Source organism: Martes martes (genome assembly GCF_963455335.1).
Source record: "Martes martes genome assembly, chromosome: X".
In the NCBI taxonomy this organism is placed as follows: domain Eukaryota; kingdom Metazoa; phylum Chordata; class Mammalia; order Carnivora; family Mustelidae; genus Martes; species Martes martes.
The window spans coordinates 121,147,005-121,174,912 of NC_137897.1; the positions used below are offsets into that span (position 1 = coordinate 121,147,005).

A 27,908-nucleotide genomic window follows, 5' to 3' on the forward strand; every position below is an offset into this window, starting at 1 on the left:
AAAAAAAGAAAAGCTCAATTGTCACTGAGCTAAGTCCCGTCAGCCACAAAGCTCTGATTTTCATGTTTCTGGGTTCCTTGCTCTTCTCATGCAAACTATTTTTTTCTTACAAATTTTATTTATTTGAGAAAGAGTGTGAGAGAGAGCATGAGCAGGGGTTAGGGTGGAGGGGCAGAGGCAAAGGGAGAAGGAGACTCCCGCTGAGCAGGAAGCCCGATGCAGGACTCGATCCCACAACCCCAGGATCATGACCTGAGCGGAAGGCAGATGCTTAACCGACTGAGCCCCCCAGGCATCCCCAGAGTAATTTTTTAAAAACTTGGCCAGAGAGCCAGCGGTGATAAGGTGCAAAATCAGTATTCTGGCAGGAGGGTGCATTTTCTGGAGAGTAATTTTACACTTTTTTTAAAAAAAGATTTCATTTATTTGTCAGAGAGTGTGCACAAACCAGAGGGAGCAGTGGGCAGAGGGAGAGGCAGGCTCCCCGCTGAGCAGGGAGCCTTATGCGCGGCTCGATCCCAGGACTTGGGGATCATGACTTGAGCCAAACGCAGATACTCAACCAACTGAGCCACCCAGGCACCCCTATTTTGGCCTCCTGAGTCAGAGTTTTTTTTTTTTAAAAGATATTTTCTATTTATTTGACAGAGAGAGAGAGAGAGGTCACAAGTAGGCAGAGAGGCAAGTAGAGAGGAAGGGAAGCAGACTCCCTGCTGAGCAGAGAGCCCGATGCAGGGCTCGATCCCAGGACCCCGGGATCACGACCCGAGCCCAAGGCAGAGGCTTTAACCCACTGAGCCACCCAGGTGCCCCTTGAGTCAGAGTTTTAAAAGAATAGCAGGACGCCTGAGTGGCTCGGTCAGGTGAGCGTCTGACTCTTGCTTCTGGCTCAGGTCACAGTCTCAAGGTTGTGGGGCTGAGCCCCGCATTTGGGCTCCACACTCAGCAGTGAGTCTGCTTGAGATGCTGTCTCTCTCTCTCCTCCTCCAACCCCTCTCTCTCGCTAATACAAATAGTAATTTTTTTTCTATTTTAATTTAAAAAAATAATCTTCAGAAAAATAGTAATATTTGGGCACTTTCCCTCTCCCCTGGTCTGTCTCCCTCACTTGTACTCTGAAATATATAAAATCTTAAAACAGTAAACAGGCATGCCTGGGTGGCTCAGTTGGTTAAGCATCTGCCTTCTGCTCAGGTTATGATCCCAGGATTCTGGGCTGGAGCCCCGCATTGGGCTTCCTTGCTCAGCGGGAAGCCTGCTTCTCCCTCTGCTTGTGCTCTCTGACAAATGAATAAAACCTTAAAAAACATAGAAAAGAATAATAAACATTTAACCAAGTAATTCTGCCTCTATTAACGTACCTTAAGGAAGCATCATTCATACAAAGATTTTACGCCAGAGTTCCACTGACTCACCATCTCTCATCGGCAAAGCTGAAGAGAATTTAAAAGTTCAGTAATTACATTAGAACGTATCTTTCATGCATCCATTCGAGAATGTATTCAGAGTTTTTACAGAGGAAAAGTTCACATTCGATGGGGAAAACATCAGGAGACATGTGAAACGCGCAAAATATTACCCCTTCTTCATTATTCTCCGTTTAGCATATAAACACAAGGAAAACACTAAGGACACATTCCACCGAGCGGAGACAGCCGCTGACAGCGAAGGACAGTGAAGGACAGAGAAGGACAGAAGCCGTGTTCTCCCATTTCCTCCACCGTCTTCAGTCAGCTCTTGGGCCTCCCTATCTACATCCCAGAACCTCCCCTCCGCTTCCCGCTTCCCGCTTCCCCGAGGACAAAGGGTAGAGCCTCTGGAGGCGGTGCCCCCGTGGAAAAGAAACCCAGACCGGGAATCGCACAGCTCCGTTTAATAGTCTGCAGTGACCAACACTCAAGCGGCAGCAAAACAAACGGGCCCTGAGTGCCCTGGGGCCGGTAGCGGCAGAGGATTAGGCCCTCCTAACAGGGTGGCAGCTGGTACGACGGGAGTCACTGTCCCGGGAAGGACGCAGTCCCCGGGGAGGGACACGTTAGACTTCAGCCCCTCTCCCCAGCCCAGGCTTAGCGGGAAACGGGGGGCCCAAAGCGCCGCATGGTCCGCATCGCCAGGGAAAGGTGGTCCAGGAAGTTGAGGACGGAAATTCGCAGGAGGCGAGGATCCTCAGCTCTCCAGCGGCTGAAAGGGAGCAGAAAAGACAACCGAGTTGGAGGCCGAAGCTTCTCCCCTTCCTTGCTCTGCCGCCCCCCGCCCCAAATCCAGCCCGCCAACCCCGACATCCCCGTGAAGGCACCTCCCTGTACCCCAGGGCAGGCTGCAGGGGCAGGCCGAGACAGCCTCCCCCACCCCTGTCCCTGGAAGTAACCGTTCATGGAGGGTCTCTGTGTGTCCAGCTGAGCGCCCCTTCCGTGGAGACCGGGCCTGCTACCTGCTGCCGCTCCCACCGGGCCCCCTTCCAGAACTTACACGGCCAGGACGCTGCCGCTCACTGTGAGCTGCTTCTCGACAGCCTTTCTGTGGGGCTCGGCATCTGGGGCCAGGGACCCACAGGCGATCTCCGCCTCCAAGCGGGATGGAAAAGGCACGCAGAGGGCACTGGAGGAGACCGGCTTAAGGTACCATCCAAACCATTTTGCGCCCGCTCCCCGCCCTTCTCAGGCCGCCCTGACGAGCCCGGTCCCCTTCAAGACAGCTCCCACCCCCTTCCCGGACCTAATCACGCCCAGCCACCCCGGCCCCAGACGCCAAGCCGGGCCCATAGCCCCCCACCCCCGCCCCTGGCAACCGGGTCATCCCCCTGCTTTCCCTCCTTCCTCCCCCGACCCATCCCTCTGAAGCCAGGCCATCGGCACCCTGCTGGCATCTCTCTGCCGCCCCCCACTCCCCCAGCACCCCTGCCTCCACTCTGTACCCCTCCAATCCAGCCGCGGGCCAGACCCCCCAGCTTCCCCCACCCCCTTGGTGACCACTGCCCCACCAACCCCGGGCTGGACCCCTCCGGCCTCCCCAACAACCCCTGTGACCACTGTCCCCCCAGCCCCGGGCCGGACCCCCCAGCCGCTCCCCCCAGTGACCACTGCCCCACCAGCCCCGGGCGGGACCCCCCAGCCTGCCCCCGCGGCCACTGTCCCACCAGCCCCGGGCCGGTCCCCTGCAGCCGCTCCCCTGGTGACCACCGCCCCACCAGCCCCGGGCCAGAACCCCCAGCCGTTCCCCCGCTGACCACTGCCCCATCAGCCCCGGGCTGGACCCCCCCAGCCACTCCCCGGTGACCACTGTCCCACCAGCCCTGGGCCGCCCCCCCCCCAGCCGGTCCCCAGGAGACTACTGTGCCACCAGCCCCGGGGGGGACCCCCCAGCCTGCCCCCGTGGCCACTGTCCCACCAGCCCTGGGCCGGTCCCCCACAGCCACTCCCCTGGTGACCACCACCCCACCAGCCCCGGGCCAGGACCCCCAGCCACCCCTCCACTGACTACTGTCCCATCAGCCCCAGGCTGGAACCCCCAGCCTCCCCCAGTGACTACTGTCCCACCAGCCCTGGGCCGGTCCCCTGCAGCCGCGCCCCCTGGTGACCACCGTCCCACCAGCAATCGGGCTGGACCCCCACAGCCTCCCCACCGCCTGTGACGACTGTCCCACCAGTCCCGGGCCAGACCCCCCATCCGCTCCCCCGGTGACCACTGTCCCACCAGCCGCGGGCTGGACCCCCACAGCCTCCCCATGCCCCCGTGACCACTGTCCCACCAACCCTGGCCGGACCGCCCTAGCCGTCCCCAGCCCCCGGCCCAGACCACGCCATCCGCTCGGGCAGGATACAATACGTGTCTTCGGGTCTCCCGCCTTCCAGTCGTGGCAGCGGCGTCCCCGCCCGGCTCCGGGACGTGCCGTGCGCGCGGGACGGGCCGAGCCCTGCCGGCGGCGGCAGCAGCTGCCTCGCCCGCGCCGCCGGGAAAGCCGGGGCCGCCGGGGCCACCGCGGCCACCGCGACCACCGCGACGGTCCTGGCCGTCCAGGCCGTCTTGGCCGTCGTCCGCAGCGCCCGCAGCGCCCGCCCCGCCGCCCGCGCCTGCGTCTGCGCCTGCCGCCTGCATGGCCGCCGCGCCCCGCCTCCGACCCCGCCCTCCGGGCGCCGCTCCCGCCGCCCCGCCCCTCCGAGAGGCCGCTGAGGAACTACGCCTTCTTCCCAAAGCTCCGCCTCTCGCGCGGACCCCGCCCCCACGCCGCGCACGCGCAAACTGGCTCAGGGAGGGGCGGGGCGGTGTGGGGAAAAGGGTGCCGGGCGCGTGGCCGCTTCCCGCCAAACCGGCCGGCGGGGGCCCGCCAGGAAAGCCCGACTCTCTCCACGAGCCCTGCGTCTCAGAGCCCGACGCGTCCCCAGGGCGCCTGCGCCAACGGGCTCCTAGGGAGGCCGCCGGGCCTGTGGCCGCTGCCCGCCCACTGGGCCCTTGCACCCTTAGGCCCTGGGAGGCCCCATGGCTGCCGAGCCAGTGAGCGCTTCCTCACAAAGCTCAGCGCCTTTGTACGCGACCCGACTCGGGCTGCCCGGAGCGCCTGCGCCAACAGCCCCCATCGCCCCCCACCCCCACCCCACCGACCCGACCCGCACCCCCCCGCACCCCCCCGACCCGCCCCGCCCCGGCCCCGCGAGCCTGCTGGGCCCTTGACTGACTGGCCCCCCACAGCCCCTGTCAGGGGCCCCGTGAGCTCCCGGAGACCCCGCCCCACGGCTGCCTCGCCAATGAGCGCTCTCTCGTGAAGCCCCGCCCCTCAGGGCTCCGTGGGATCCCGGCGCGCCTGCGCATACACGACCCTTCCCGCGGGCGGCCGCCGGCGGCGTGCTGGGTTCCCGCCAAGTCGACCCCGCGGCCCGCGGCTTCCGGGACCGCCTTCCCCGCTGCGTGGCCCCCGAGCACTCCCTCACGAAACGCTGCCCCTAGGGTGACACGTGACCCCGTCGCACCTCCGCAGTCCCGTCGTGCCTCAGCTCGACCCCCACCGCACCCCCCACCCCTGCCGAGACCTCGTGTGAAGCCACCGGACTCGTGGCCTGTTGCCCGCCCTGCCTCTTCCCGGGGTTCGGGGTCCCGCCCCGCCTCTTCCTGGGGCTCGGGTCCCCGGGACGTGGGGCTCGACGTCCTTGCAGCCATTCGCGGAAGGGAGGTGGGGCAGAGCCCACGACGGATCCTGGGCCGCCCCCCGCCCCCATCGCCGGTACAGGTGGACAACCCAAAGTGGCCTTCGAGGGGGCGGCCCCTGGGATGAGCGCATCAGATGCGATTTTCAGAAAGACGGCCCGGTGGCCCCCGTGCGAGGGCAAGCCTGCCCGCGGGACGAGGAGCGATGGGGTGGCCCTTGGAACTCAAGCAGTGGCCGCGGAAAACCGGGCTCGTGTCCTAGATGAACCACCAGAAGGCAGAACGGCAATCACGAAAGTCCCCACCCCGTACGGCCCTGTCTAGACGCTAGAAAGCCTGCGCAACACCCCCAAGCGTAGACACCCATGATCTCTGGGTGGTGGCTTTGGGGGGGCTGGCTTCCTTGGGGGGGCTTCTTCCCGCAAAAGGCCCACGGGGACCTTACGTCACGTTTCTTTCATTTTTTTCTTGTAAGTCGTCTCTACACCCAACCTGGGGCAAAAACTCACGTGCCCCAGACCAAGAGTCGCATGCTGTACCCACCGAACCAGCCTGCGGGCACCCCCATTATCAAAAAGCAGTTTTTTTATTCAGACAAGAGATATCCACCCTGGAATGTTGTATTAGTTTTCTGTGTCCCTCCTTGGTAATCATAAGGAAGGACATAAAACTGAACTAGAGCATCAAATCCTGCTGGGTCTCCCCTCAAAACAGACCCTACATCAGACCACTTCACTCCCTCTGCATTGCTAATGCCAAGTGGGAACCACCATCCATCCAATTCCTTCAACAGGTTCCTGACTGGTTTGCTACTATATTTGTGTCTTTACAGCCTGTTCATGCAACAGAATCACCTCTTAATTCTTAATGTAAGTTACATCACGTCGCAGCCCTGTTTAGAATCATAAAATGATTTTCCATTGCCCTTGGACTTATATCTAAACTCCTTGATGTAGCTTATAAAAGCTCCTACGTGTGGGGCGCCTGGGGGGCTCAGTCGGTTGAGCAGCCATCTCTTGGTTTCAGCTCAGGTCATGATCTCAGGGTTGTGAGATCCAGCCCAGTGCTGGGCTCCACGATCCGCAAGAAGTTTGCTTGAGATTCTCTGATTCTCTCCCTCTCCCCCTCCCTCCTCTCAAAAATGAATAAATAAATCTTCAAAAATACCCCAACTCTGTCTGACCTGAGATCCCAGCTCGTCCCTCTGTGCCCTCATCTGTCTGCTCCTGCATTCTCTGCAGCCTGGGGCCTTCTCTTTGCTCCTGACCAAGGGTGGCCTGCCCCTAGCCCTTTGCATGTATTCTTCTGTTTGGAAGACCCTGTACAAATCTTCCCATGGTTGGCTGCTCCTTATCATGAGGATCTTGGTTCCCATGTCGCCTTGTAAAGGCCTTTTGTGTCACCAAACTAACATACTGCCCCCAGGCAACATTCTTCACAGATGCCCATTTCAGTCAATTGCATTGCATCGATCATAATCTGAAATGATAATCTTGTTTTCTTTACTTTTATATCATTCATATAGCTCTCTGGTAACTTTTTGTTGTTGTTGTTCTGTGCAGTTTCTTTTTAAAGATTTATTTATTTATTTTAGAGAGAACACGAGCAGCGGGAGGCGCAGAGGGAGAGAGAGAGAAGCAGACTCCCTGCTGAATCTAATGAGGAAGCAATTGGGAAAATCTAGACTCTGGAACGTTCTACAAGGCAAGCGCTCTGGATTCTTTCAAAAATACTGTTGCTTGGGACGCCTGGGTGGCTCAGTGGGTTAAGCCTCTGCCTTCGGCTCAGGTCATGATCCCAGGGTCCTGGGATCTAGCCCCGCATCGGGCTCCTTGCTCGGCAGGGAGCCTGCTTCTCTGCCTGCTGCTCCCCCTGCTTGTGCTTCCTCTCTCTCTCTCTCTCTGACAAGTAACTAAATTAAAATATATATTGTTGGCTGATTGCCTATGGAGAAGGGGAAGTATTTATTTATTTATTTATTTATTTATCTGACAGATAAAGAGACACGCAAGAGGTAACACAAGCAGGGGGAGTGGGAGAGGGAGAAGCAGGCTTCCCGCTGAGCAGGGAGCCCGATGCGGGGCTGGATCCCAGGACTCTGGGATCATGACCTGAGCCCAAGGCAGAGGCTTAACAACTGAGCCACCCAGGCGCTCCACAAAGGGAGCGTTTTGAGACACAGGTGGCCTCCTGCTTCCCGTTGTTAACAGTGCGGCTGTGGAGAAACGTGCTGGCTCAGGGGCCGATGTAAATGCCACGAGGGAGCCGGCTGTGTCTTTCGGTGCCAGCGTTGCCAGCCTTTGGGACATGGCGGGCACTTTGGGAGCGTGTCTGGAAGGAACGAGGGCCGGGAGCTGTCCCAGTCACTCTAGAGGTGTGGCCTGGAGCTCAGGAAAGAGGGCCAAGAGGGAAGCACAGAGACGGGAATGAAGGTGGACAGGCTCCCTTGGGAAGTGATGGTGGGGAGTGGGGTCTGGGGACAGGGCCCTGGAGCCCCTCACATTAAGAGGTAAGGTGTGTGTGGGGGGAAGAACCAGCAATGGAGCGAGAGAAGGAGTGAACACCCCGAGGGGCATGCAGACACGGTGGTTCCCCAGGAGCCCTGGAGGTGGGCAAGGGTGGCTGTCTCTCCTTCGGGCTTTCCTGGGCCCCAAGGTCTGGGGCCGCCTACAGCTGTCGTGTCTACTCCCGGAAGCACCAGGCCCAGCTCAGCTGCACCCCTGCTGAACCCATCAGAGCTGGCAGGGCCCAGTTTCAGCCAGGCCTGTGCAGGAGGCCTGCCCGTGCCAGCAAACTGTGGGGGCAGCCTAGCTGCTTGTGTACCTCCAGTCGGTGAGTTCCATCGCGAAGAAAATGCCGCTCTCCCGAGTCTGCCCCTTCCTGCTCGGTGCCTTTGGGAAATGGCACCACAAGCACAGCACGCCAGGTGCCAGACCCCTTCCATCTGTGAGGCCCCAACTCGTCCTGTCTCCCAGTAGCATCGTAACAAACAGCGGGGCCCACCAGGTGCATCATGTCCCTGGGGGCAGGGACTGTCCCGAGGACCCTCCCCAAGGGGCAGGCAGTGGGGCTCGGGGATCCACAGTGGCCAGGGCCCAAAGGGCAGCAGGGGGGTCAGTACCCACGTCCTTGGTGGGCACTTGGCTCAGAGGGGTACAGAGCCTGCCTTAAACATCGTGACCGCTGTTGAAGAACCACAGCGTTCAGAGCCCGCGGGCATACCCGGGGCCACCCCCAGACTCGAGGGGCAGAGGGAGCGCGCAGCCCTATGGCCGCTCCACGTTCACTTGGAGTCCCTGGTCTCCTCTCCCGACAGCACAGGCCCCTTCCCCCTGTGCCTCCCACTCCCAGCCCTGCAGCATCCTTTCTCCTCCTGTCTTCCCTCCTTTGCCTGCCCATCCCTGCCCAGCCACAGCTACACACTTCTGCACAGAGAAGCTTCCAGAATGTGCCCCCCCCCCCGCCGTCACCGTCCCCACCATCTCCTCTCCCCACCTTGCAGCCACTTCTAGCTCTCCAATGTCACCAACGACCTTCTTGCTACCAATGCCTCTTGGCAGCTCCAGACAACACCCGCCCCCCTTTCTGGAAGGGTGTCCTTGGCTTCTCGTACCAACCTTTCCCCATGGCCTTGTGTTGGGTAGCTTCTGGGCCTTTACCATGTCTCCAGTTGGTAAAATGCCTCAAGGCCCAGTCCTCTCTTCTCTTTTCATGCTACACTCTCTGGGAAGCCCCCTCACCTGTCCTCAGAGGTCCTGGGACACCCTCTCTACACCTCACTCCTGACCGTCATCGCAGAAGGCTGCACGGGGCTCTGGCACCAGACTGGGCCAGGCTCCTACCATACACCCTGACGATCTCATTCCTGCCTCCACGTCCACCCTGATGTCTTGGCTGAGTTCCTGACCTCCACGTCCGGTGTCCAGTGGATGGCTCCTAGCCACCCGAGGGTTCTTGTCACTCCCGAGCCAGGAGGCGCTGGCACAAGGGACTCGATGGCCATCTCTAGGGTCTGAAATGCACAATGGCGTCACCCCCCTGCAGTGGACAGCTGCTGCTTGGGGCCACCATTTAGCCCTGGCTTTTGTAGGCAATCCTCCTGTCCCTCCCACCCATGGGAATCCAGGGGGCTGGCCTCCCACCACCCAACCCCCGCTGGCCAAAATGACTGGAGCGTGATCTGACTGAGCAATACGAGAACAGCGTTTATTTGCTGGGGGCATCCGAGAAAGAAGCTGCACCTGCAACCCGGGGTGAGAAGGCGCGCCTTGCCGGCTGTGAACAGGAGAGTCCGCGGACACGGCGAACAGCCATCTTTTGATCCTGAGGCAATGGCCCGGGCCGGAGAGGGGAGGCAGGAGGAGACTGTGCGTCTGGCGGAACCGTCCATCTGCTGCCAGTACCCCTGGACTTCTCAGCTTGGTCAACCGGTGTTTCCTTTATGGCTTAAACCAGTTTCTTTCATGGTTAAACCCATTACTGGACGCCAAATGCAGTTCCTTCTGGTTCAGAGTCCGTCTCACTCACCTTTAGTGGGATTTGAAATTTCAACAAAAATTTCCTGACTCAAAATAAAATGAGAGCGTTGCAAAGTGCCAGAGGAGCTCCCCTGCTGTTCGACATTCCCAGCGCGGGGGGAGGGGCGGGCAGGGACTTCTTTCTGCTCTTCAAAGCCTTCACCCTTTGGGCCTCTGTCTTCCCTGCTTGGCCACCCAGAATTCACCCCATGAGGCCCAGCAGGAGGGCGGCTTCCTTCTAGCCTTGACCGTCCTAGGTGTCCTCTGCCAAGGAGCAGGTGCCTAGTGACCTCTAGTGCTCACACAGAGGGCAAGGTGGGACCAGGGCCACCAGCCCATGCTTCTAGCCCCTGCCCAGCACTCTGAGCGCTCCCCTCAGGCAGTGAGGCGTGTGCAGAAGGCAAGGCCCTGTGTCCATGTGGCAGGGGAAGGGTCGACTTCCACACCGTGGGTAAGCGCAAGGTGTGGGGGCCTGGCCAAGGCTGAGTGACCTCAAGTCAGTCACCTGTCATCCCTCGGTGAGAAATGCCCACGTCCGGGAGGAAACAAGCAGAGGGAGTACCCAAAGAGCCGTGACATGAAGCGCCAGGACATCGCATCTCTGGGCCATGCTGGGCCAACTGCTCAGTTTTTGGCCTGTGCGGGTGTACGGAGCACGGACCCCTCACCCCGAGGCTGGGTAAGGATGAAGGAAAGGGAGGTTTCAAGAGTTAACAAGTAGGAACTGGCATGGCACTGGGACTTGCCTGAGGTCATGCCGCAGAGGTCCCCGACTCCCTGACCCGCTTTTCCTTGTCGAGGGCACACTGGCTGCAGCAGCTGCGGGGGCCCCAGGGCTGGCTGTCACTTGACCCCCTGCCAATGTCCTGAACCCGTCTGAGGTCAGGTGACAGGACTGGGCAGCCTGGGCCAGCTGCTTTTCCTTTCAGGCCTGAGGAGTTTCTGGAGGGTTCATTCTCAGTGGCCTAAACATGACAGGCCGAAGCCCATCCCTTGGAACCTGTCCAACAGCCCCTTTTCCCCTCTGCACCCTGAGGCACTTCTAGAAGCCGGCTGCGCTCAGATGCTGGCTTCCCTGCTTCGCTGCTTGGTGCCTCGCCTTCTTACCTTTCACAGGAGGCCGGGGGGCAGGCCGTGTCCAGTGCGTGTGCTGTGCCTGCCCCCAGCACGAACCAGGTACGGGAACCCGGGTGCCTGCCGGCTGTTATTCTTATTCGTATTATTATTATGAGTCAAATCGCAACAGGAGAACACATTTAATGCTACATGCAGCTTGTAGCCTGGCCGGGCTCCTCCCCACACCGGAGAATCCTATTTGGAGAACCCCTTCTCCACAGCTTCAGTCACTTCGGGGTGCAGAAAGCGACCAGCCAGGCGCTCTATGTCGTCCAGCGTCAGGCGGTTCAGGGACCTCTCATAATCCTGAGGAGAGAAGGCAGGATTCAGGGGGTGCCGGTTGGGGATACCCTGCGGCAGAGGCGGGGGATGGGCGCAGGCGGGCTGGGGGTGGATGTCCTGGGCCGCCCTGCTCACCCTCTGGAGCTGATCCAGGACCCTGGCCGCGTCCGCAGCGCTGAAGTGACGGGCCAAGACTTTGGAGACGAGCTGCCAGGCGGGGGCCGGCGGGGGTGGGGCCTCGGCCAGTCTCCGGGCGGCGCTTTCTTCCAGCAACACCTTCTCCAGAGGTTTGACCACTAGGTTGAGCTTGGAATTGGGCCCAACGCTGTAATCGGAGAGTCTCTTCCCATCTGCCAAAGAAAGATTGATGGAAGTCGTTACCCACAGGCGAAGCTCTGCGGCACCTGTCTGAGGAGGGTTCGGTCACCCCCCCGAGGGCAGAGTGCCCAGCACCCCATGCGTCACACTCCTTCCCGGGCTCGGCCTAGACACCCCGTCCCCCGAATTCCTGCGCGGCTCCCTGGGCGGCTCCTCTGCCCGGGTACCTGCTAGGGCCTTGCCCTTGAACAGCAGCCGCTGCTGGCGCACGGGGACGTTGAGCTTCTCGGAGACCAGATGTTTCAGCGTGGACACCGGCTCGTCCTCCGACACCTGTGGCCGGGCCAAGGGTGCGAGGCAGGGGTTGAGTTCGCGGGGCCCCCGCCGCGGGCGGCCCCCCGGCCTCCCCTCTCCCCCGCTCCGCCCGGCCCGTCCCCGCGCCCAGCGGGTGGGGAGTGCGCGAGCTGCCAGGCTGGCCCGGCCCCCGCGACGCTACCTGCAGGCTGCACTCGCGGCCCTGGAGCGCTTTCACTGTCAGCTGCATGGCGGCCGCGGCGGCGTCCACTGCGGCGGGCGCGCACCCCAACCACCCCCCGCTGCGCGCCGCCGCCCCGGGCGCGCGCCGGAACCGCCCGCCGCCGCCGGAAGCAGCGCGAGGGACGCGCCCGGGCCCGCCCCTTCCCGCCCCGCCCCGCGCGGCCCGGCCCCGCCTCCGTCGGCCCCAGAGGAGCGGACCCAGCGTCCCGCCTCGGGAACGTCGGTGGGGGGGCGCCCCGCGCGCTGCCGGATTTCCCTGCGGCCGCGGTGCCTGGCAGCCCGCCACGACAGGGAGGAGGAGCGAGTTGGGCCAAGTTGGCTTCCGGTGGAAGCTGGGGCTTGGTGGAGGGGGGACGGAGGGCCGGGAGTGCCGTCGCCCCCGGCGGGCTGCTGGGGCTCGTGCAAACCCGGATTCTCTGGCTCCGGAGTCCACGTAAAGGCCCGGGGCGGCCAGGCTTTTGCCCCACTGCCCGAGGGCCCTCTGCCTCTCTTAGCCTGGCTGCAGAAAGTCAGCTGAGCTTGAGAGCTGGCTGGGGAGCCCGGCCTCTGCACTCATCCTGTCTTCATCCTCCCACGCTCACTCGAGAACAGTAGGGCCCACCTCTCACTGACAGGCGAATGCATGTGGAAGGAAGGTTAGAGAGAAAGTCTGCAGAGGTCACATGGTCACGCAAGCCAGTCCTCCATCCTGTGCGCATCTCTACCCAGCCACACCCTTCCTGCCCCCACCCCAATGGCAAAGACTGGAAGGCACCCAAGCTTGCTTCTCTCTTTTATTGAAATATATTTTCTGAGCAGTGCCCACCTACCTAACTCAGCATGGCCTCTTTGGCACTGAAAGCTGGAGGATAAAAAACCAGTAAAAAAAATAAGCCTGGATTTTTTTTTTTTTTTCTGAGTACATAGTGCATGAGAGCTGAAGGCCTTTGGTACACAGGAGCCGTGGAGACAGCGGGTGGAGGGTAGGGGCGAAGGGTGGTGAAAGCTTGACCCAGGGGCCTCAGGGGACTGGGCACAGGCTGCTGTAGATGAAGTGGCCGATGACCAAGGCCAGCATTTCTGAGGTGCCACTCAGTGCTACGATGAAGGGGGCCTGGGAGGCGTAGTCTGCTTGAAGGCGACGGAGGGACAGCTGCAGCATGGCCAAGGCCAGCAGGCTGTTCTGTACCCCGACCTCAATGCTGACCGTCCGCCGCTGGGCCATTGGCAGCTTCAGGCATGTGGCCAGGCAGTAGCCCACCAGGAGGCCAACCAGGGGCACTGTGAGGCCCACCAGCACGATGGGCAGCCTGACGCCTGCCAGGATGAAGACCCCCATGCGGTAGGCCAGGAAGAGGCCACCCAGGAGGAGCACAAAGCTGAAAGGCTTGATGACCTGCAGCAGCAACTGGGAGAACTTGGGGAGCTTGGACCTGATCACGACACCTGCCGCTATGGGGACGGCGATGAAGAGCAGGGTCCCCAGGATCTTGGAGATGGGCACGTGCAGTGTTTCATGGATGCTGAGCAGGCGGCTGTAGATAGCTGAGGACAATGGCAGGAAACCAGTGGCAGCCACCGTTGAGATGAAGGTCATGGAGATGGCCAGAGTGACGTCCCCTCCGAGGAGGAGGCTGAAGAGGTAGCTCCCCCCGCCGCCGGGCGACGAGCAGGTGATGATGAGGCCGAGAGCCAGGGCCTTGGGCAGCATGAAGACCTTGGCCATCAGGAAAGCATATAAGGGCATGACCAAGAACTGGCCCAGGAGGCCCAGCAGCATGGGCTGGGGGCTCTGCAGGAGCCCCTTCAGAACCTCGAGTTCTACTTTGCACCCAAATGAACACTTGTTGACAAAGAGAAGAGGCAGGAGCAAGTAGAGTATGGGGCTCTCCGAGAAGTGGACCAGCTCGGTGCTGAGACTGGTGGGCGTGTCTTCAGCAGGCGAGACCTTGATGCAGAAATCTCTCCGTTCCTCAATGAGCATGGGTGGGGCCTCGTGGGGATCCATGAGCTGGATGTGGAGTGGGGCCAGGCCGGGCAGGCCCGAGTGGATGCTGACCACAAAGCCACCCCCGCCGCCCCAGGTTATGGCACTCACGTTTTTGATGGTCAGCACCTCTGTGTCCAAGGAGGTGACCCTCAGCGTGGGGCCAGGTCCTGTCCTGTTGCCCTGGCCCGGGTACCGGCTTGAGATCACAATGATGCCTTCGCTCTCCTCTGGGAACTCAAACTCCATCACAGAGCCGTCCCCGATGCTCAAGTATTGGCTCCCCGTCAGTGGCACAGCGTGGCCCAGAGCTGTGCCGAGGCTGGCGCTGGCTATTCCGTGGGCCCCCAACGGCAGGCTGACCAGTAGCAAGGAAACTCTGAGCATGCCTAGGCAGCCTGGGCAAGCCCCGCCCCCACCCCGTCCAGGCCGCCGGGAGCTGCCCCTGCCCCTCCTAAGCCCCATGGCTCCTCCCAGAGGACCGTATGCCCAGGCCCTCTGTGGCTTAGGAGAGCAGCCCCACCCCTGCCATCGGGTTGTCCGGAGAAGGGTCCACGGGCCGGGCCTGGCCCTGTGCTGTGTTCCGTGACAGTGGAGCTCTTCCTGAGGAGAGAAGGGACACAGAAAGGTGTCTGGTAAGGGTGAGCAGCTGTGAGTCGAGGGGCAAGGGGGTCTGGAAGCCCACTGCTGGGAGACCCAGCAGAGCCCGTAGCCGCAGTCCCAGGAACAGAAAGGCAATGCCCAGTTGCGGCCCTTGAGTGCCCTTTGGCTGTCCCCTTCCCCCGCCTACCTGCCTCACGTTTCCCACCCCTCACCCAGTGCGGCCGCCTACAGAAAGGAGTTCCCTTTCTGACTGCGGCTACCTGCTGCTTTCCCTGGCCTTTTCCAGCACAGTGAACGTGCAGCAATGGCCTGATACCCGTGGATCTGGGAGAGCCACCCCCGACCCTGTCACCGCCAGCCTCTTCCCCACGGGCTTCGAGACAGGGAGGGACCACAGTGACACTGCACCCAGGATGAAACCTCCAAGAGGCTGCATGGGGATGGCAAGGAGACAAGCCTGCTGAGAGCCGGGTGCTGAAACCCGGCTTGGGCCGGATCTGAGCGGCCATCAGGCTGTTTGAGTATCATCGGCCAGGCAGAGAGCAGCTGGCAAAGTGGCGTGTGTAGCGAGTGGGTAACCAACTGGCAGAAGGCCTCAGGGCTGACGTCCACCATCGCCACGCCATCGTGACCAGCGCTGCTGTGGCTTCGTGGCCTACCGTACCCGCCGACAGCGGTGAGGCGGGGGTCCTGGGGCAGGAAGCAGGTCCTCTCTCCCCAGGGAAACTGCCAGAAGCGGGAGCAGGAGGCGGTCAGATAAGACCGTGTGTTTGCAGTCCCCAGAATTTGAGCCCCTCAGGAGCACTGTGTCACCTCTGAGAGGCTCTGTTCTGAGTCCAGGGTCTCGTCCCCATGCCCACACGAGGCCCTACCGAAGCTGAGAACTTCCAGTGGGAATATGGGTGGTTCTGGGTGGGGGGAAGGTGCCTGAGGATGAAGGGTTTGTCCACTTCCACTTCTCAATCTGGGCAGCCACTGTCACCTGCTGGAACTGGGGCAACCAGGGTGGGAACACAGTGGTCTACCCTCACTCCTGTTGGTTGCCTCCCTGCAGGGTCCCAGTCCTGGAAGAGGCCCCTGCCTCTCCAGATCCTATCAGTCTTTGGACCTGTTTCCCCTCATCTGAGACGGGGGGGGGGGGCAGGGGAAGTAGGGGGTGAAGGGCAGGTTAAGCAAAGCTCATGCCTGGCAAAGTTCCCCCACCCCTGCATGCCGTGGCCTCTGCTGGTTTGGAGTTTGGGTTACTTACCCTGGAGGCCTTGGTCCAGCTTTGCATCCCACCGCTGAACAGGGAGGCAGGAAAACCAGAGGGAGCTTAAGAAGCAAAGCGGAGGGGAGTCACAGGGAAAAGACGACAGCACTCGGGACTGAAGCCACTGGGGTGGTGTGAACCGGTTCAGAAGGGAGAGGAGGCTAAGGGCCATCCACCCTGTCCTTCCAGAACGGCTGGCGGCTTTGAGTCACTGCAAGAGGGTTCTGGCCCAGATCCCACACCATTTCTGCTTGAGGGACTGGACGAGTTTGAGCAGCTGCACCCTAAGGCAGGGGAGGGAACCCTGGGCCGACCGCCGTTTCCACACCGGCCGTTTGTTCGGCGTGAGCGCAGTCGGCATTGCTGACCCGGGGCTCCTCCCAAGCTGGGAGTCCGGAAGTTGCCTGCCTGGGCACAGAGCTCGAGCGCCAACCGAGGAGGGGGCGGCGCGCCTCGCCGCCGGGCTCGCGCTGCGGTCCTGCAGTCGGCAGGCGGGCAGGCCGCCCAGGCGGTCCCGGGATCGCGCCAGGGGCCCTCACGCCACTCCCAGGCCCTGCGGCCGCGCCCGTCCCTGGCCGGGCCCGGCCGCCCGAGCGAGAGAGCGCGGAGCCGGGCCGGGGCCAGAGGCCGCCTTCTGCCCGCCCTTTCCGGCCCAAAGTTCTCACCTGCCGCCGAGGCCCGGGAGTTCGGCGCCGGGGCCAGCGCCTGCCCGGCCCGCGGACGCCTGCGAGCTGGGCCCGCCGGGCCCCGCCTCGCTTGCCGGGGCCCCGGCCCCGCCCCGCCGAAGATCCGCCCCCGGGCGACCGGCACGCCTCTCGCTATCCCGGCCGGTTTCGAGCGGATATGACGTATCTGGGAGCGACGAGTCGGCGCGGGCGCACGGAGCGGGATGTCTTCCGGGTCACGCTTGGCCCACGCTGGGTCCCCCTCGGGCCGCGGTTGCGAGTGTTCCGTAGCTGCCGACGGGGCTCGGGGCTCCGCATAGGGGCCTTGCTCGTGCACAAACGCCCTGCGGCTGGCCCCGGGTTCCCGCCACCACCACGCAGCCCCCGGGCGACCGAGCCCTGATAGCCTCCGCCTAGTTCCACCTCCCTTCGTTCAAGCAGTGACCGAGTGTCTACTTCCAACCTGGGGGGCATCGGTGAGCTTGTCCGCCTTTCAGAACTATTTGGCGCCACTAGCAGAGTGTGAAGGCGTCGCTGGAAAGGAATGCAAACTGATGGCATAAGTTGGGCACAGAGATGGTGAGAGTGTAGAAAGGACATGGCGGGGACAATAAGTGAGTGCTGAGTCTAAGGGGATTTACATGTTGTGAAAGGCTGCTGGGCAACTGCAGTCAGTCGGTCAGCGGGACAGTGGCCACCCGCTGCTCTGGAAAAATTTGTCACGGCTCTGATGGACGCTAGTGGTCCTGAATCACCGGTACGTGCCCACCGGAGGTGCTGAATCGTTGAGAATGTAAACAAAACAAATCAGCGTCTGTATTTTAGTTTAATTTTTCAGGCACCATACTAACTTTAATAATAAAAATCTTAGTTTAAATTTAAATACATTTTACTTAAAAATTGTATGTTTCATAAAGTTCACATGGGCAGCGTATGTGATATGTAAACAGATAAACATATGGTGGGCTTTATGCGCCAGAGGGTTTGATCAGAAACATTCAGAGGCCCTAGCTCTCCGCTCTTCTTTGGCCTCAGAGGACCTCACAAATGAGGCTAAGGGGGTCCTGATGGAAGTGGCCTGGCGCAGGGGAGAGGCCTGCGTTTGACACAATGCTGCAATGGAAAGTGCAGTTTACAAAAGGGCAGTGCGGGTCAGGGTGTCTGAGGACGGGTATTACCGGCCAAATGGAGAAGGTGAATGGGTCCCCCCGGAAGACCTGGGAAAGGAGAACCTAAAAGACTTGTCCTCCCTGGAGGAAACCTGTGTTTTAATAATCCAACTAAATGGGAGTTGCTGCCAGGGCTCAAGGGGAGTAAATGTAGTTAGAAGGCTGCTCCCTGTTACTGTCAGTCACCTCAGCCCTCCCTGAAAAGCCAGAGTGGGCTGGGGGGATGTCCGGCATGAGGGAATTTGGAGGCCTGTACGGGGGAAAAGGACGGCTACATTAAAGGTAAGAGAATGTTCATAGTTGATTTGGGGGATTAATAATCCACCTCAGGAGAGGAGGAAGGGCTCTACAAATCAGTCAAAGACATCTACTTCCAAAAGAGAAGTCATCTGGACTGAGAGAACATGTAGAACAAACAGTAGTGACAGTCAAAACCTAAATGCAGTTCAGAGGGGAGCCCTGCCACTGTACTATGTAATAGGGCCACGGTGGCGACCCTGAGAGGTATGCTTACCTCCCGGTCTCTGGGCAGCCGTCTCTAGGAATCTGTGTGGTAGATCAGTGTGCAGGGAAGACACGTTCTACACAAGCACAAGTATGGCATGCATTTGCTATTTATAGGGACGGGTGACAACTGTCATTTTTGCCTGCCCAGCATCAGGTAACAGGACCTCGGTTTTCTTTGTGGGAGGCGTCCCTGCTCCACACTTGGTACACAAGGTCTGGATGTGGGTCACTCCAGCACTTGCCTCTGGGGTGGGCACACGCTTCGGTGTAGCCCAATCGGAGCCAGCCATATCCTAAGAGGATACGCCCATAATCTGACCTGGACCAATGAGAGCTAGTTCCCAGGGACTTGTGCTAGAACTGCGGGGAAGGCGGGAGCTCTTTTTTGGCTGGGATTACTAAACTGGGACCTCTACTACTGCTCCCCCTGAGTGGGGGAGACAGCATGTTTGAAAATGAAGCAAATTACAGAGAAAAGTAGAGCCAAGAGATGGAGGGAGCTCATGTCCCGATAACATAATTGGGGCTAGAGTCACCTGTGGGCATTGGGGTCCGATATGGGAATACTAAGTGCCCCTCCCATGTCATTACTTAATTTTGGTTATGTCACTTTGAGTTGGGGATCCTGACACTTACAACCAAAGGTGAGCTAACTCCTCAAGGGTAGGTGGGGGAGGGGCACCAGCCCTGTACCCCGGTGGAGGAGGACCGAAGGATACAGCTTTGCCTCCGCTTTGGGCAGGCTGTGCTCCACACCATCATCCGCTTCCTAGCCTGGGTTGGCCCAAGGTGCGGATTTAAGCTGGCTTGCTGTTTCCATCGTGTGACTCTGGTGACTCCACGTGAGGGCAAAGGTCCCTGAGGAGTTCGGGACCATCGCTGGGGCTCACACCAATGGTCCCAGCATGTAACCCAGCCCGGGGCAGGCCCTTGGCAGGCATTTGGGAACAGTCAAGTGACCGCAGTAGTTGAATGAGGCACAGTGGGGCTGCGTGCCTCCCAGCCTCGCAGTGTGGACTTTCTGCGAGGTTCTGTTTCTTTTGGGACATGCTACCAACCTTGGGGAGCCCCACTTACTTGGCTTCTGGCCTCCCAGCTCCAGCGAAATTCTTCTAAACTCGCCAGGGACTTGTCTCTATCCTGCGGGTGGGGATAGTGATAGTCCCTTCTCGCTAGGGTTGCCGAGAGGCCCACGCAGGTAGTGCGTGGAACTGGAGAGCCGGTGGGAGGCGCAGGTGGAACACTGGCCACACAGTGATCACGGGGGCAGCTCAGTGGGTACACAGGGCTTCGTGATGCTGTTCTCTCTCCTTCAGGGGATGTTCAGAATTTTCTATGATAGGTTTAAAAGTGCATACTTGTATGATACTACGCGTTATCCGTCTGTGAAAGCCATAGCCTGTATAACAGCAGGAGGGAACCCTGCTGTGAACTTGGGGTTCAGTGATGACATGTCAGCGTAGACTGGGGATGTGGGAACTCTGCAGTTTCTACTCAACATTGCTGCAAATCTGAAACTGTTCTAAGAATGTCTATAAATAATGCAGGCACCTCAAGCGCTTGGCTCAGGGCCGGGCTGGGAGTGGACTCTGCCCTTCTGGTGTCTCCACCTCCCTGACCTTTGAGGTCCCGGCGTCACCACCACAGCCTCTCCTTTTGGGTGGCCCTGGGGGCCTCTCACTCTTTGACCTGCTCCTTACTTTTCTTTCTTGACACTCTGTTCACATTCTGGCTGCACTGAACTCCTAGAAGGTCAAGGCTGGGGAAACCCGTCTCCAGAGCGGCACTACTGAAGTCCTTCGCCCCTGCCGCAGCCCCGTTGAGGTCGCTTGGCTGGCTCCTGGATTCCCTCGATCTCGGAAGTTCGATCTGCCTTTTCTTTTTCTGACTTCAGACCGCTTCTTTGCTCCCGGATGTGCCGGTCCAGCAATACTCCTTACAGTTTCTTGCTGATTGTCACCCAACGAAGGGAAACAGAACCGTAATGTTTAAGAAATGCCGAATAGGTCACAACTTGGGCTTTGAAGCCCTGATCTCAAAGGCATTCAAAGTCAAGTGCCGCAGGTAACACGAGCTCCTGAGGGAGGGTGTGGGCAGTGGGGAGGCACCCGGCTGTTTTTAATTCTCATCCCCGTCTCTAGCGGCCTTGAGGTGTGAGAAGGAGTCGGTGGCAGAATGCTCTCGCCTGGGCAGGGCTGCGGGCATGCCAGCGGCGAGCTGCGTGTCAGGGGCAGGAGCCCTGGAAACTAGGGTTGTCTACGAAGGCTGTGGGAGCGGGGCCGCCCAGCTCCCGGCACATGAACGCACTTGATTCCACTGGGGGCCACTCGTTTATTAAGAGCCCATCTGGGAGGCCGGCCCCCTGATGGCCGTCGCACGGCCCTGCAGCGCCCCCGCCAGCCCGTCTCCGCAGGGGCCCCTTCCCGCGCAGGGCGAGGCGGGCGGCCGTCGGCTCCCGAACTGCCAGCAGGCGCGGCCCCTCCGAAGGCGTCACACCGGAATCCGGACTGGCCGGAGAGGCGGCGATTGGCTCTGGGACCGCAGGGCCCCCCCCCCGCCCCCACCCCGGGAGCCGCCGTCGCGCGGGGGTCGGGCTGGGGCTCCCGGGGGGAGGCAGCTTTAGGAAATACGGAGAGGGGCCGGCCCCCGCCGCCCCCGCTCCCCGGTCGCGCCCGGCCCCTCGGGTCACCGCCTCGGAGCCCCGACGACGTGCGGGGCCAGAGCGCGCTCGTCCGGCCTCGGGCCCGCAGCGGTGCCTCCTCCCGGCCCGGCGCACGCGGCCTCCCTGGGCTGGTCCTGCGCGCGGCCGGGCTAGCGGGCCGTGGTCCTCCTCGGGATGCAGCCCTCCATCTCCAGCGCCTCGGGCCAGCCTTCGTACTTGTTGGTGTGCTTGCTGTTCTTCACGTGCTGCGGGGTTGGGGGGCGGAAGCCGGCCTCAGCCCTCGGGCGGAAGGGACGCCGGAGCTTCGGTCGCTCCGCGCTGGCGTCAGCCAACCGTGCGCGCTCAGGGCACCCCCCCCCCCTGCTGCTGTCTGTCCCTGAGGCCCGATCCTGTCATCTGCGGCAGGGCAAGCGCTGCACAGGGGGAGTGTGGGCGCCGCACGCCGGGGACGGCGAGGAGGGAACGCGATGTCCGTTCCGCCCTCACCTGACCCGCAGCAGCGAGCTGCTGGAAGCTTCAGGAAGAACAAAGCCAGAGGGAACATTTCATGTCTTTGGTGGCAGCCAGAGCCTTCCAGAAACCATGGGAACAGCCTGTTTGTCTCAGGCTGTGTGGGCGCTGGGGCTTTCACCCGGCCGAGAGCCTCCCAAAGAGGAGGACGGGGCCCGGGCCTTCCCAGCCCCTCCGACGGGGCTTGGCATGGTGGGTCTGGAGGGCCAGTGGGCCAGAGGTCAGCAGGGCCGGGAGGGGGGGGGAGGAGGCGTGCGGGGTGCATCGGGGCACTGAGCATCTGGAAGGCGTCTGGGAGAAAGATTTCCTAATTGTGAAAGCTTTCCCTGTGCAGACGGCAGATCCGGGGGAGCCTGAGGCGCGCTGGTGGGCTGGAGGCAGAGGGGCAGGAAGTGGAGGGCCGGGCTCTCGTACCTGCTCGAAGGGGCTCTTGTTCTGCACGCCCTTGGCCCCCACGAACACCCAGCTGTCCCGAAAAGCCAGATCCTTCACGTTCTTGCTGCCCAGATCGCTGAAAAGCTTCCTGGTCTCTTCATTCATCCTGCCACACACAAGGAAGAGCCGTAAGTGGTCACCGTGGCAGCGCGAAGCTGAGGCCGGCCTGGGCAGTCACTTACTTGGTGGCTGGGTCGTCGTAGGATGCCACAAATACCAGGGTGCCTTCATGCAGTGGCCGAATGAACTTCAGCAGGTCGTTGACATCTGGGGTGACAGGTCCCATGAAACACGGAGCATCGAGCCGCACAGGGTACCCACCCCCACCAGCCCCCGCTCTCCAAATAAGGAGACTAAAAGGAGGGATCAGGCCAGGGACACACCCACCAAGGGTCACCACGGGAGTGCAGGGACAAACTGGTATAGCAACCCTGATGAGTGTACACCTGTCCCTGTCCCTGCCTTTTCCGAACCCGAGGAGCCACAGCGATGGGCAGAGGGCGGCACGTCAGCGATCTGGCGGCACACGGCGACTCACCTCCTGCCCACATGTCAAAGGCCCGGGCCTCGATGAGCTCGCCGCTGACCCCTGCGGTGACAGGGAGGGAGGGGGTCCTGCTACTTGAGCCGCCGGGCAGCTCACCTGACCACCGCAGCCCCTCTTGAACGAGGCTAAGGACATGGCCCTGGCCGCTGGGTGCAGACCTTCTGGAAGCTTCATGCCCCCTGCCCCCCCTCCAGCTTCCCGGAGACTTCTGCTTCTTCACCGGTACTGTGCTTTGCTTATGGGGTCACTTCTTCTGTGGAACCTTCAGCTCGCATGAACCCCTGCCGAGGCCTCCCTGGGAATTCCCAGAGGGGAGGGCAGGGGAGGAGAGGGCCGAGACGAATGTTCAGATGCCTCCTCATGGGGAGGGCACGAGGAAGGAGGGGGGCAAGCCACAGCATGGCCCTGCTTCTCTGATCTCAACTCTGACCCCGCATCACAAGGACTCACCATTCACCAGGGCGATGTTCAGTCCACGGCCCACGTTGTCCTTGACACTGCTCATGAGCCTAGCGGGGTGGGGGCGGGGGCAGAGCCCTCAGATGGGGCGCGTGACCCTTCACAGATCCAGCTTCCAGTCTCCCGTTACCCCCGCCGTCCACCCCGAGGAGCTCACATCTTATCTTCGAGGCAGATCTTCGGTCCAATGACATTGGCAGCCCCACTGACCATGCGGAAGGCCAGGTGCTCCTCGGGACACGGCTGGGGCAGGCCACACTTGTACTTCCTGGCTCGCGGCTCTGAGCATGAACAGCAGGAGTGACCCACGGGCCTGGCCCTGGGGTCACCTGAGATCTGAGACGGGAAGGTCAGGACCAGCCCACAGGGAGGAATGAGTGGTCACAGAGCAGGGGACCAACAGGGGATAGAGAGGACGTGGTTCAGGCCGAGGCCAGGGACACTTCCACAGACACTCTGTGTCCTGCTGGGGCTGGCCTCAGGGCAAGGTGACAGGGACCTTAGGGAGGCTTTTCTGCCACCGGTGGGAGAAAAGAGGTAGGAGGGCTGGCCTTGGCTGTGGCCTTGCAGGGAAGGAGCACAGGTAGGGGAGGAGGGAGCAGCTGGGACAGTGACTCAGGGAAGTGGCGGTGAGGAAAGCACCTGACTCCCTCCCTTGGGCAGACGTGGGAGGACAGGAGGGGGGGCTCTGTTACAGGTTAAATTGTGACCCACAAAAGATGTGTTGATGTCCTAACTCCCGCCATCTTCGAATATAACCCTATTTGGAAACCGGCTCACTGAACGCCTGGTCAGTTAAAATGAGCTCATTGTGGGGTAGGGTTCGTTAGTTAAGCCTAAATCCAAGGACAAGTGTCCAGTTCGTGGCATTTGAGTCCAGAGGCCCGGGGACACTGGAGGCGGGGGGTTGGGTGCCAGCCGTGGAACTGGGTAGCGAAGGGAGGCTGTAGAAACCTGTGGAGCTGGGGCGCCTGGGCGGCTCCGTGGGTTGAAGCCTCTGCCTTCGGCTCAGGTCATGATCCCAGGGTCCTGGGATCGAGCCCCGCGTCGGGCTCTCTGCTCAGCAGGGAGCCTGCTTCCCCCTTCTCTCTCTCTGCCTGCCTCCCTGCCTACTTGTGATCTCTCTCTGTGAAATAAATAGAATCTTTCAAAAAAAAAATCCAGGGAGCAGCTAGACCAGGCATGGATGGTCTCGTGGGAGTGTTGACAGAAAGATGGATGTTCAAGGCGCTTCTTGTGCAAGCCTAGGGTGAAGGGCGCGGGGAGCTTGTCGTGACCGTGGCTGGAGTGGGGTGGCCATGGGCCTTAGAGACGCTGCCGCTGTGGTCTCGGGTGGAAATGGGAACGTGTTACTGGGCACTGGAGGAAAGGCGGGCCTCGTCATAAAGCGGCAAAGAACTTGGCCCAGTCTGGTTCTGATGTCTGAGGAGAGGAGAACTTGTAGACACTGAACTGGGAATACCGAGCTGAGGAGGTTTCCAGACACAGCCCGGTTTCTGCTTGCTGCTCACAGTAAGACGTGAGGAGAGAAAGATAACTCGGAACCGGAATTGTTACGCACAAAGAAAGCAGGATGTGAGAACCGGGAAAAGACTCCGTCTCAGCGCGCCGCTGCGGCCGCAGGACCCATTGCTACTGAGCAGGCGCGTGACTTGCGGTTCCACTCGGTCCTGTCCCCAAAGCCAGGAATCGAGGTGGGATTACCCAGAAGAGGTCTGCAGGGCCCTCCTGTCTCACACCCGAGTCTCATGAATCGGACAAGACACCAAGAAGGTCTTTGAAAATTTTATGCCAGGGGAAACCCTGCCATCCTGGGCTGAAAAGGACAGAGAAAGGACAGAAGGCAGCAAGGGTGGATCTGAGGGCAGAGTCGGCCCAGGCCCAGAGGGTAGGACTGCCCCCCCAGGAGCGCACCCCACTCCCCCACCAGCTCCGGTGGGACCAGAGGACAGAGCACTGGGCCTCAGAGGAGGCCTCTCAGGCCTTGAGTCCTGACAGCATTTGCCCTGCTGGGCTTCGGACTTGCTGGAACTGGTGACCCCCTCATTCCTTCCAGCTTCTCCCTTTTGAAATGGAAAGGTCTATCCTAGGCTTGTCTCACCAGTGTATTCTGGAAGCAGGTAACTGGCTTTCTAGGTTTGCAGCCAGCAAACAGCCCCAGGGGGCTGTGAAAGCTAGTTTGGGGGGGGATGCAGGGAGAACAGAGACCCCGGAGGACTTGAGGCAGGCGGAGCTGAGAGCTGGGAGGAGTGGGGAGGTGACAGTAGCCTTACCTGCGGTCACTGAGTTCTCTGGGCCTGTGGGGATAGAGAGTTGTTTGTGTTAGGGTGGAGGCCTCCAGGGGCTGGCAGCAGGGCATCCTGGTCCTGGCCGTGTAGCACGAACTTGAGGTGGAGGGCTGGTCGGGCTCAGGGGCTAAGCCCGATACAACCACCCTCCCCTCCACCGCTCCAGGAAAAGGGTCAATGGCCCTGTAAACAAGACCCAGTGCCCCCTCCCCATCCCAGAGGCCGGCGGAGAGTCCACAGGGAGCAGCCAGGCTGTTGTCCCAATGTCTGGAGGGACACCCTGCCTCTCGCTCAGACTCTGCTGACTCCAACAGGGCCCAGGGTTCTAACTGGCAGAGACGGGAGCAACTGGGTGATAGGGGGAGACGGCCGGAGGGCAGCTAGACGGGGCCTGGCAGAAAGAGACACCTCCACCCCACCCCGAGCCTCTGCCCCCAGGCCCAGAGGCGCCCCCCTCCCCGCCTCCGAGTGGCAGCCACTGCAGAGCGAGGAGGCTTCCCACACTTACTGGCGAAGAGCTGCTGGATGCGAGGAAAGCCACTACCAGGCCCGCCCAGGAGGATGCTGACCACGATCCACGTAAGGCCCACGGTGACAACCAGGGCCACAATGCGGAGGGGGCCTGGAGGCAGGACAGACAGGGGTAAGGCCACCTCGGTTGTCAGTGAGCTCCCGAATGGCCCTGGGGCTTCTCAGGACTGCATCTCCCCACCACTTGGGAAGAATTGAGCAGAGGACCAGAAGGTGGGGGTCTGCTGCCATCCACGAGGCCTGGGAAGGGGACTCGAGCTCCTGTAGGTGGAAGGAGGACCCTGCGTCCGGGCCTTTCGGCTTGGTCCTCTGTGGCAGGTATGGAGCAGACCTGACCGCTCCAGAGACTGCCAGCCTCCCTCAGGAGCCCCCAAACTTTCTGTCTTGGCGGCCACCAACATATTTACATCCCACCTGTCCTGTTCTCTTTTTCTCTTGTCATGATGGAGGAGAGGGTCCCTGCTCCTTCCAAAGACCTGTTCCCGCAGCTGCTGTGGAGCTGGACCCTGAGCTCTCCTCCTGAGAATTGTTATCCACTCTTTCTCCTTGACCTGCAACGCCTCCCATCGTAAGACAGCACAGGAGAGACCCTCAAATCACGTCCCCATCCAGCCACTGACCTCTCTCCCCTCCCTTCGTCTTCCCCAGTCTCACCATCCACTCTCTTCCAACCTACTCCGGTGTGGCCTTGTCTCCATCAGCCCACCGAAACAGCTTGTGGCCAAGGTCATATATGACCTTCTTGGGGTCAACTCCCTGGGTCACCTGTCAGCCCCAATTTTCCTGACCTGTCAGTTGGCCGCCCGGGTCCTCCTGCTGGAAACACTTCTCCAGTGTCTTTCGTGGCAGCACATCCTAACCCCCACCTGGGTGCTCCTCATCCTTCCTACTTAGATTGTCCTCTACTCTCCCCTGAAATGCTGGCCACGCCCAGCTTCTGTCCCAGGCTGTGTTCTCTGCCTACAGTCTATTCTCCGGATAGGTGCCCTCAACTCCTGGCCCCCAATTAACCTACACAGCAGTATTTTTTGCTCCAGCGCTCGCGGATCTTGAGGCCACATCGTCCCAGCCAGTTCCTCACCAGCGGCTCTACTGGGATACATTTACAAGGCTGCAACCTTTAGCAGCCCTGAATTCCAGTTCTTGAGTTCTGCTCGGTATCACCCACTCTCATCTGCTCCTCCCCCAGCCAAACTATCTGTCTTGCTGTCAGGTGGGCCTAGGGCAGGTTTTCACCGGTTCTTATCCAGCCCCATCGCCGCTCCGGTCAATTTCCACGCTAAGACCACGCCCCTCCGCGACTGCACCCCGCCCCCCTATCCTAGCCGCCATGCTCCCTGCAGCCTCTCCCACAACTAACTAGTTTTTTCAGACAGCGGCCAGTTACCCGAGTTGGGAGAAACTGACTGCCCTGATCCTCATTTCACAGCTCTTGAGTTCCTGGGAGGTGAAAGGATTTACTCAAGATCACAGAATGGGTGTTTGTGTAGGGCCCTCCATTTACAAAACCACACTCATCGGTCCACCCGGGCCCCTCTAGACACAGACCTCCGGACACCTGGGCCTCCAGTCTGGTCCCTTTTCCAACTCCCTCCCCTTCACTGTGGAAGCCACCCACCTGCCAACCTCATGTCCACTTCTCCCGCTGGGTTGGGGCTGCCGGCAGGTGCACTGTTTGGGGACCGTGCGCTCTGGGAGCAATACAGCAGAAGAGCAGGTTTGGGTGGAACTCAAAGATGACCCTGGGCTTGGCCCCTGCTGCTGGGAAGACGTGATCGGTGCACCGGCTTGCTCGTCCAACGAGCTGGTGAGGCTCCTCGGGCACGCGGGGAGAAGCGCTGCCAGGACAGGAGAGTCCTCCGGAACCCGTCGGCTCACGATCGTGCCCAAGGGAGCCTCTGGGGCCGCGAAGGAAAGGTAGTTCTCCCGGACGTGGGCCTCCTCCGTGGGAGGCCCTGAGCTCGGGCCGTCTCCCAACCCCCAAGGCTGGGGGACACGGACGACCCGGGCTAGGCTGGTGGAGACTTGCCTGGCCGTGGGGGAGATGCAAGCTGGGTTTGGCGGCAGCCGGGTCAGGCCGGTTGCCCGGCTGTGCTCCGCGACGGGCGGCGAGAGAGGTGCGCAGCTCCGCGGACTGGCCCGGCAATGGCGGTCCTGGGCGGGGCCACGGCTCGCAGGCACCACCCCCGCCATCCGCTCCCGCCCTGCCGCCGCGCGGTTCCAGGGGAGAAGACCATGGAGTCCCCGCCCCCAGGCCCGCTGACCCCGCCCATAGGCCCGCCTCCAGCAGGCGTTCCGGCCGGGGTGGGAGGGGCCCCCGCTCCGGCCCCGCCCCTGAGTGTTGTCTGGTCCCGCCACCAGGCCGAAGCTCGGGAGGAGCAGGGTGGTCTCCGCGGGATCCCATG

General features: G+C 61.0%; 4 protein-coding genes across 6 annotated transcripts; all 4 read right to left on the reverse strand.

Moving 5' to 3' along the window:
• Window positions 1-1,476: 1,476 nt before the first annotated feature.
• On the reverse strand, window positions 1,477-4,206 carry LAGE3 (L antigen family member 3). Its single transcript, XM_080794765.1, has 3 exons — window positions 3,821-4,206; window positions 2,470-2,598; window positions 1,477-2,181 (listed from the first exon to the last, which is right to left on the reverse strand). The coding sequence occupies exons 1-3, from the start codon at window positions 4,093-4,095 to the stop codon at window positions 2,067-2,069; spliced, it is 519 nt and encodes a 172-aa protein (XP_080650891.1). The 5' UTR covers window positions 4,096-4,206; the 3' UTR covers window positions 1,477-2,066.
• A 5,118-nt stretch (window positions 4,207-9,324) lies between these two features.
• UBL4A (ubiquitin like 4A) lies at window positions 9,325-12,011 on the reverse strand. 2 transcript variants are annotated; one of them, XR_013966276.1, is made up of 5 exons: window positions 11,869-12,011; window positions 11,600-11,705; window positions 11,190-11,404; window positions 10,764-11,078; window positions 9,325-9,666 (listed from the first exon to the last, which is right to left on the reverse strand). XR_013966276.1 is itself a non-coding variant. In XM_080794766.1 (4 exons), the coding sequence occupies exons 1-4, from the start codon at window positions 11,914-11,916 to the stop codon at window positions 10,968-10,970; spliced, it is 480 nt and encodes a 159-aa protein (XP_080650892.1). In that variant the 5' UTR covers window positions 11,917-12,000; the 3' UTR covers window positions 9,325-10,967. The 2 variants fall into 2 exon arrangements, 1 of the variants encoding a protein (XP_080650892.1); XM_080794766.1 differs by having other exon boundaries at window positions 9,325-11,078; window positions 11,869-12,000.
• A 657-nt stretch (window positions 12,012-12,668) lies between these two features.
• On the reverse strand, window positions 12,669-16,496 carry SLC10A3 (solute carrier family 10 member 3). Of its 2 annotated transcripts, XM_080794767.1 has the most exons (3): window positions 16,396-16,492; window positions 15,728-15,792; window positions 12,669-14,478 (listed from the first exon to the last, which is right to left on the reverse strand). In XM_080794767.1, the coding sequence occupies exons 2-3, from the start codon at window positions 15,752-15,754 to the stop codon at window positions 12,910-12,912; spliced, it is 1,596 nt and encodes a 531-aa protein (XP_080650893.1). In that variant the 5' UTR covers window positions 15,755-15,792; window positions 16,396-16,492; the 3' UTR covers window positions 12,669-12,909. The 2 variants fall into 2 exon arrangements, with proteins under 2 accessions (XP_080650893.1, XP_080650894.1); XM_080794768.1 differs by lacking the exon at window positions 15,728-15,792 and having other exon boundaries at window positions 16,396-16,496.
• Window positions 16,497-19,743: 3,247 nt separating this feature from the next.
• FAM3A (FAM3 metabolism regulating signaling molecule A) lies at window positions 19,744-27,764 on the reverse strand. The gene is made up of 9 exons (XM_080795800.1): window positions 27,122-27,764; window positions 25,481-25,594; window positions 24,958-24,981; window positions 22,842-22,965; window positions 22,676-22,734; window positions 22,217-22,267; window positions 21,861-21,945; window positions 21,658-21,784; window positions 19,744-20,978 (listed from the first exon to the last, which is right to left on the reverse strand). The coding sequence occupies exons 1-9, from the start codon at window positions 27,132-27,134 to the stop codon at window positions 20,883-20,885; spliced, it is 693 nt and encodes a 230-aa protein (XP_080651926.1). The 5' UTR covers window positions 27,135-27,764; the 3' UTR covers window positions 19,744-20,882.
• Window positions 27,765-27,908: the final 144 nt, after the last annotated feature.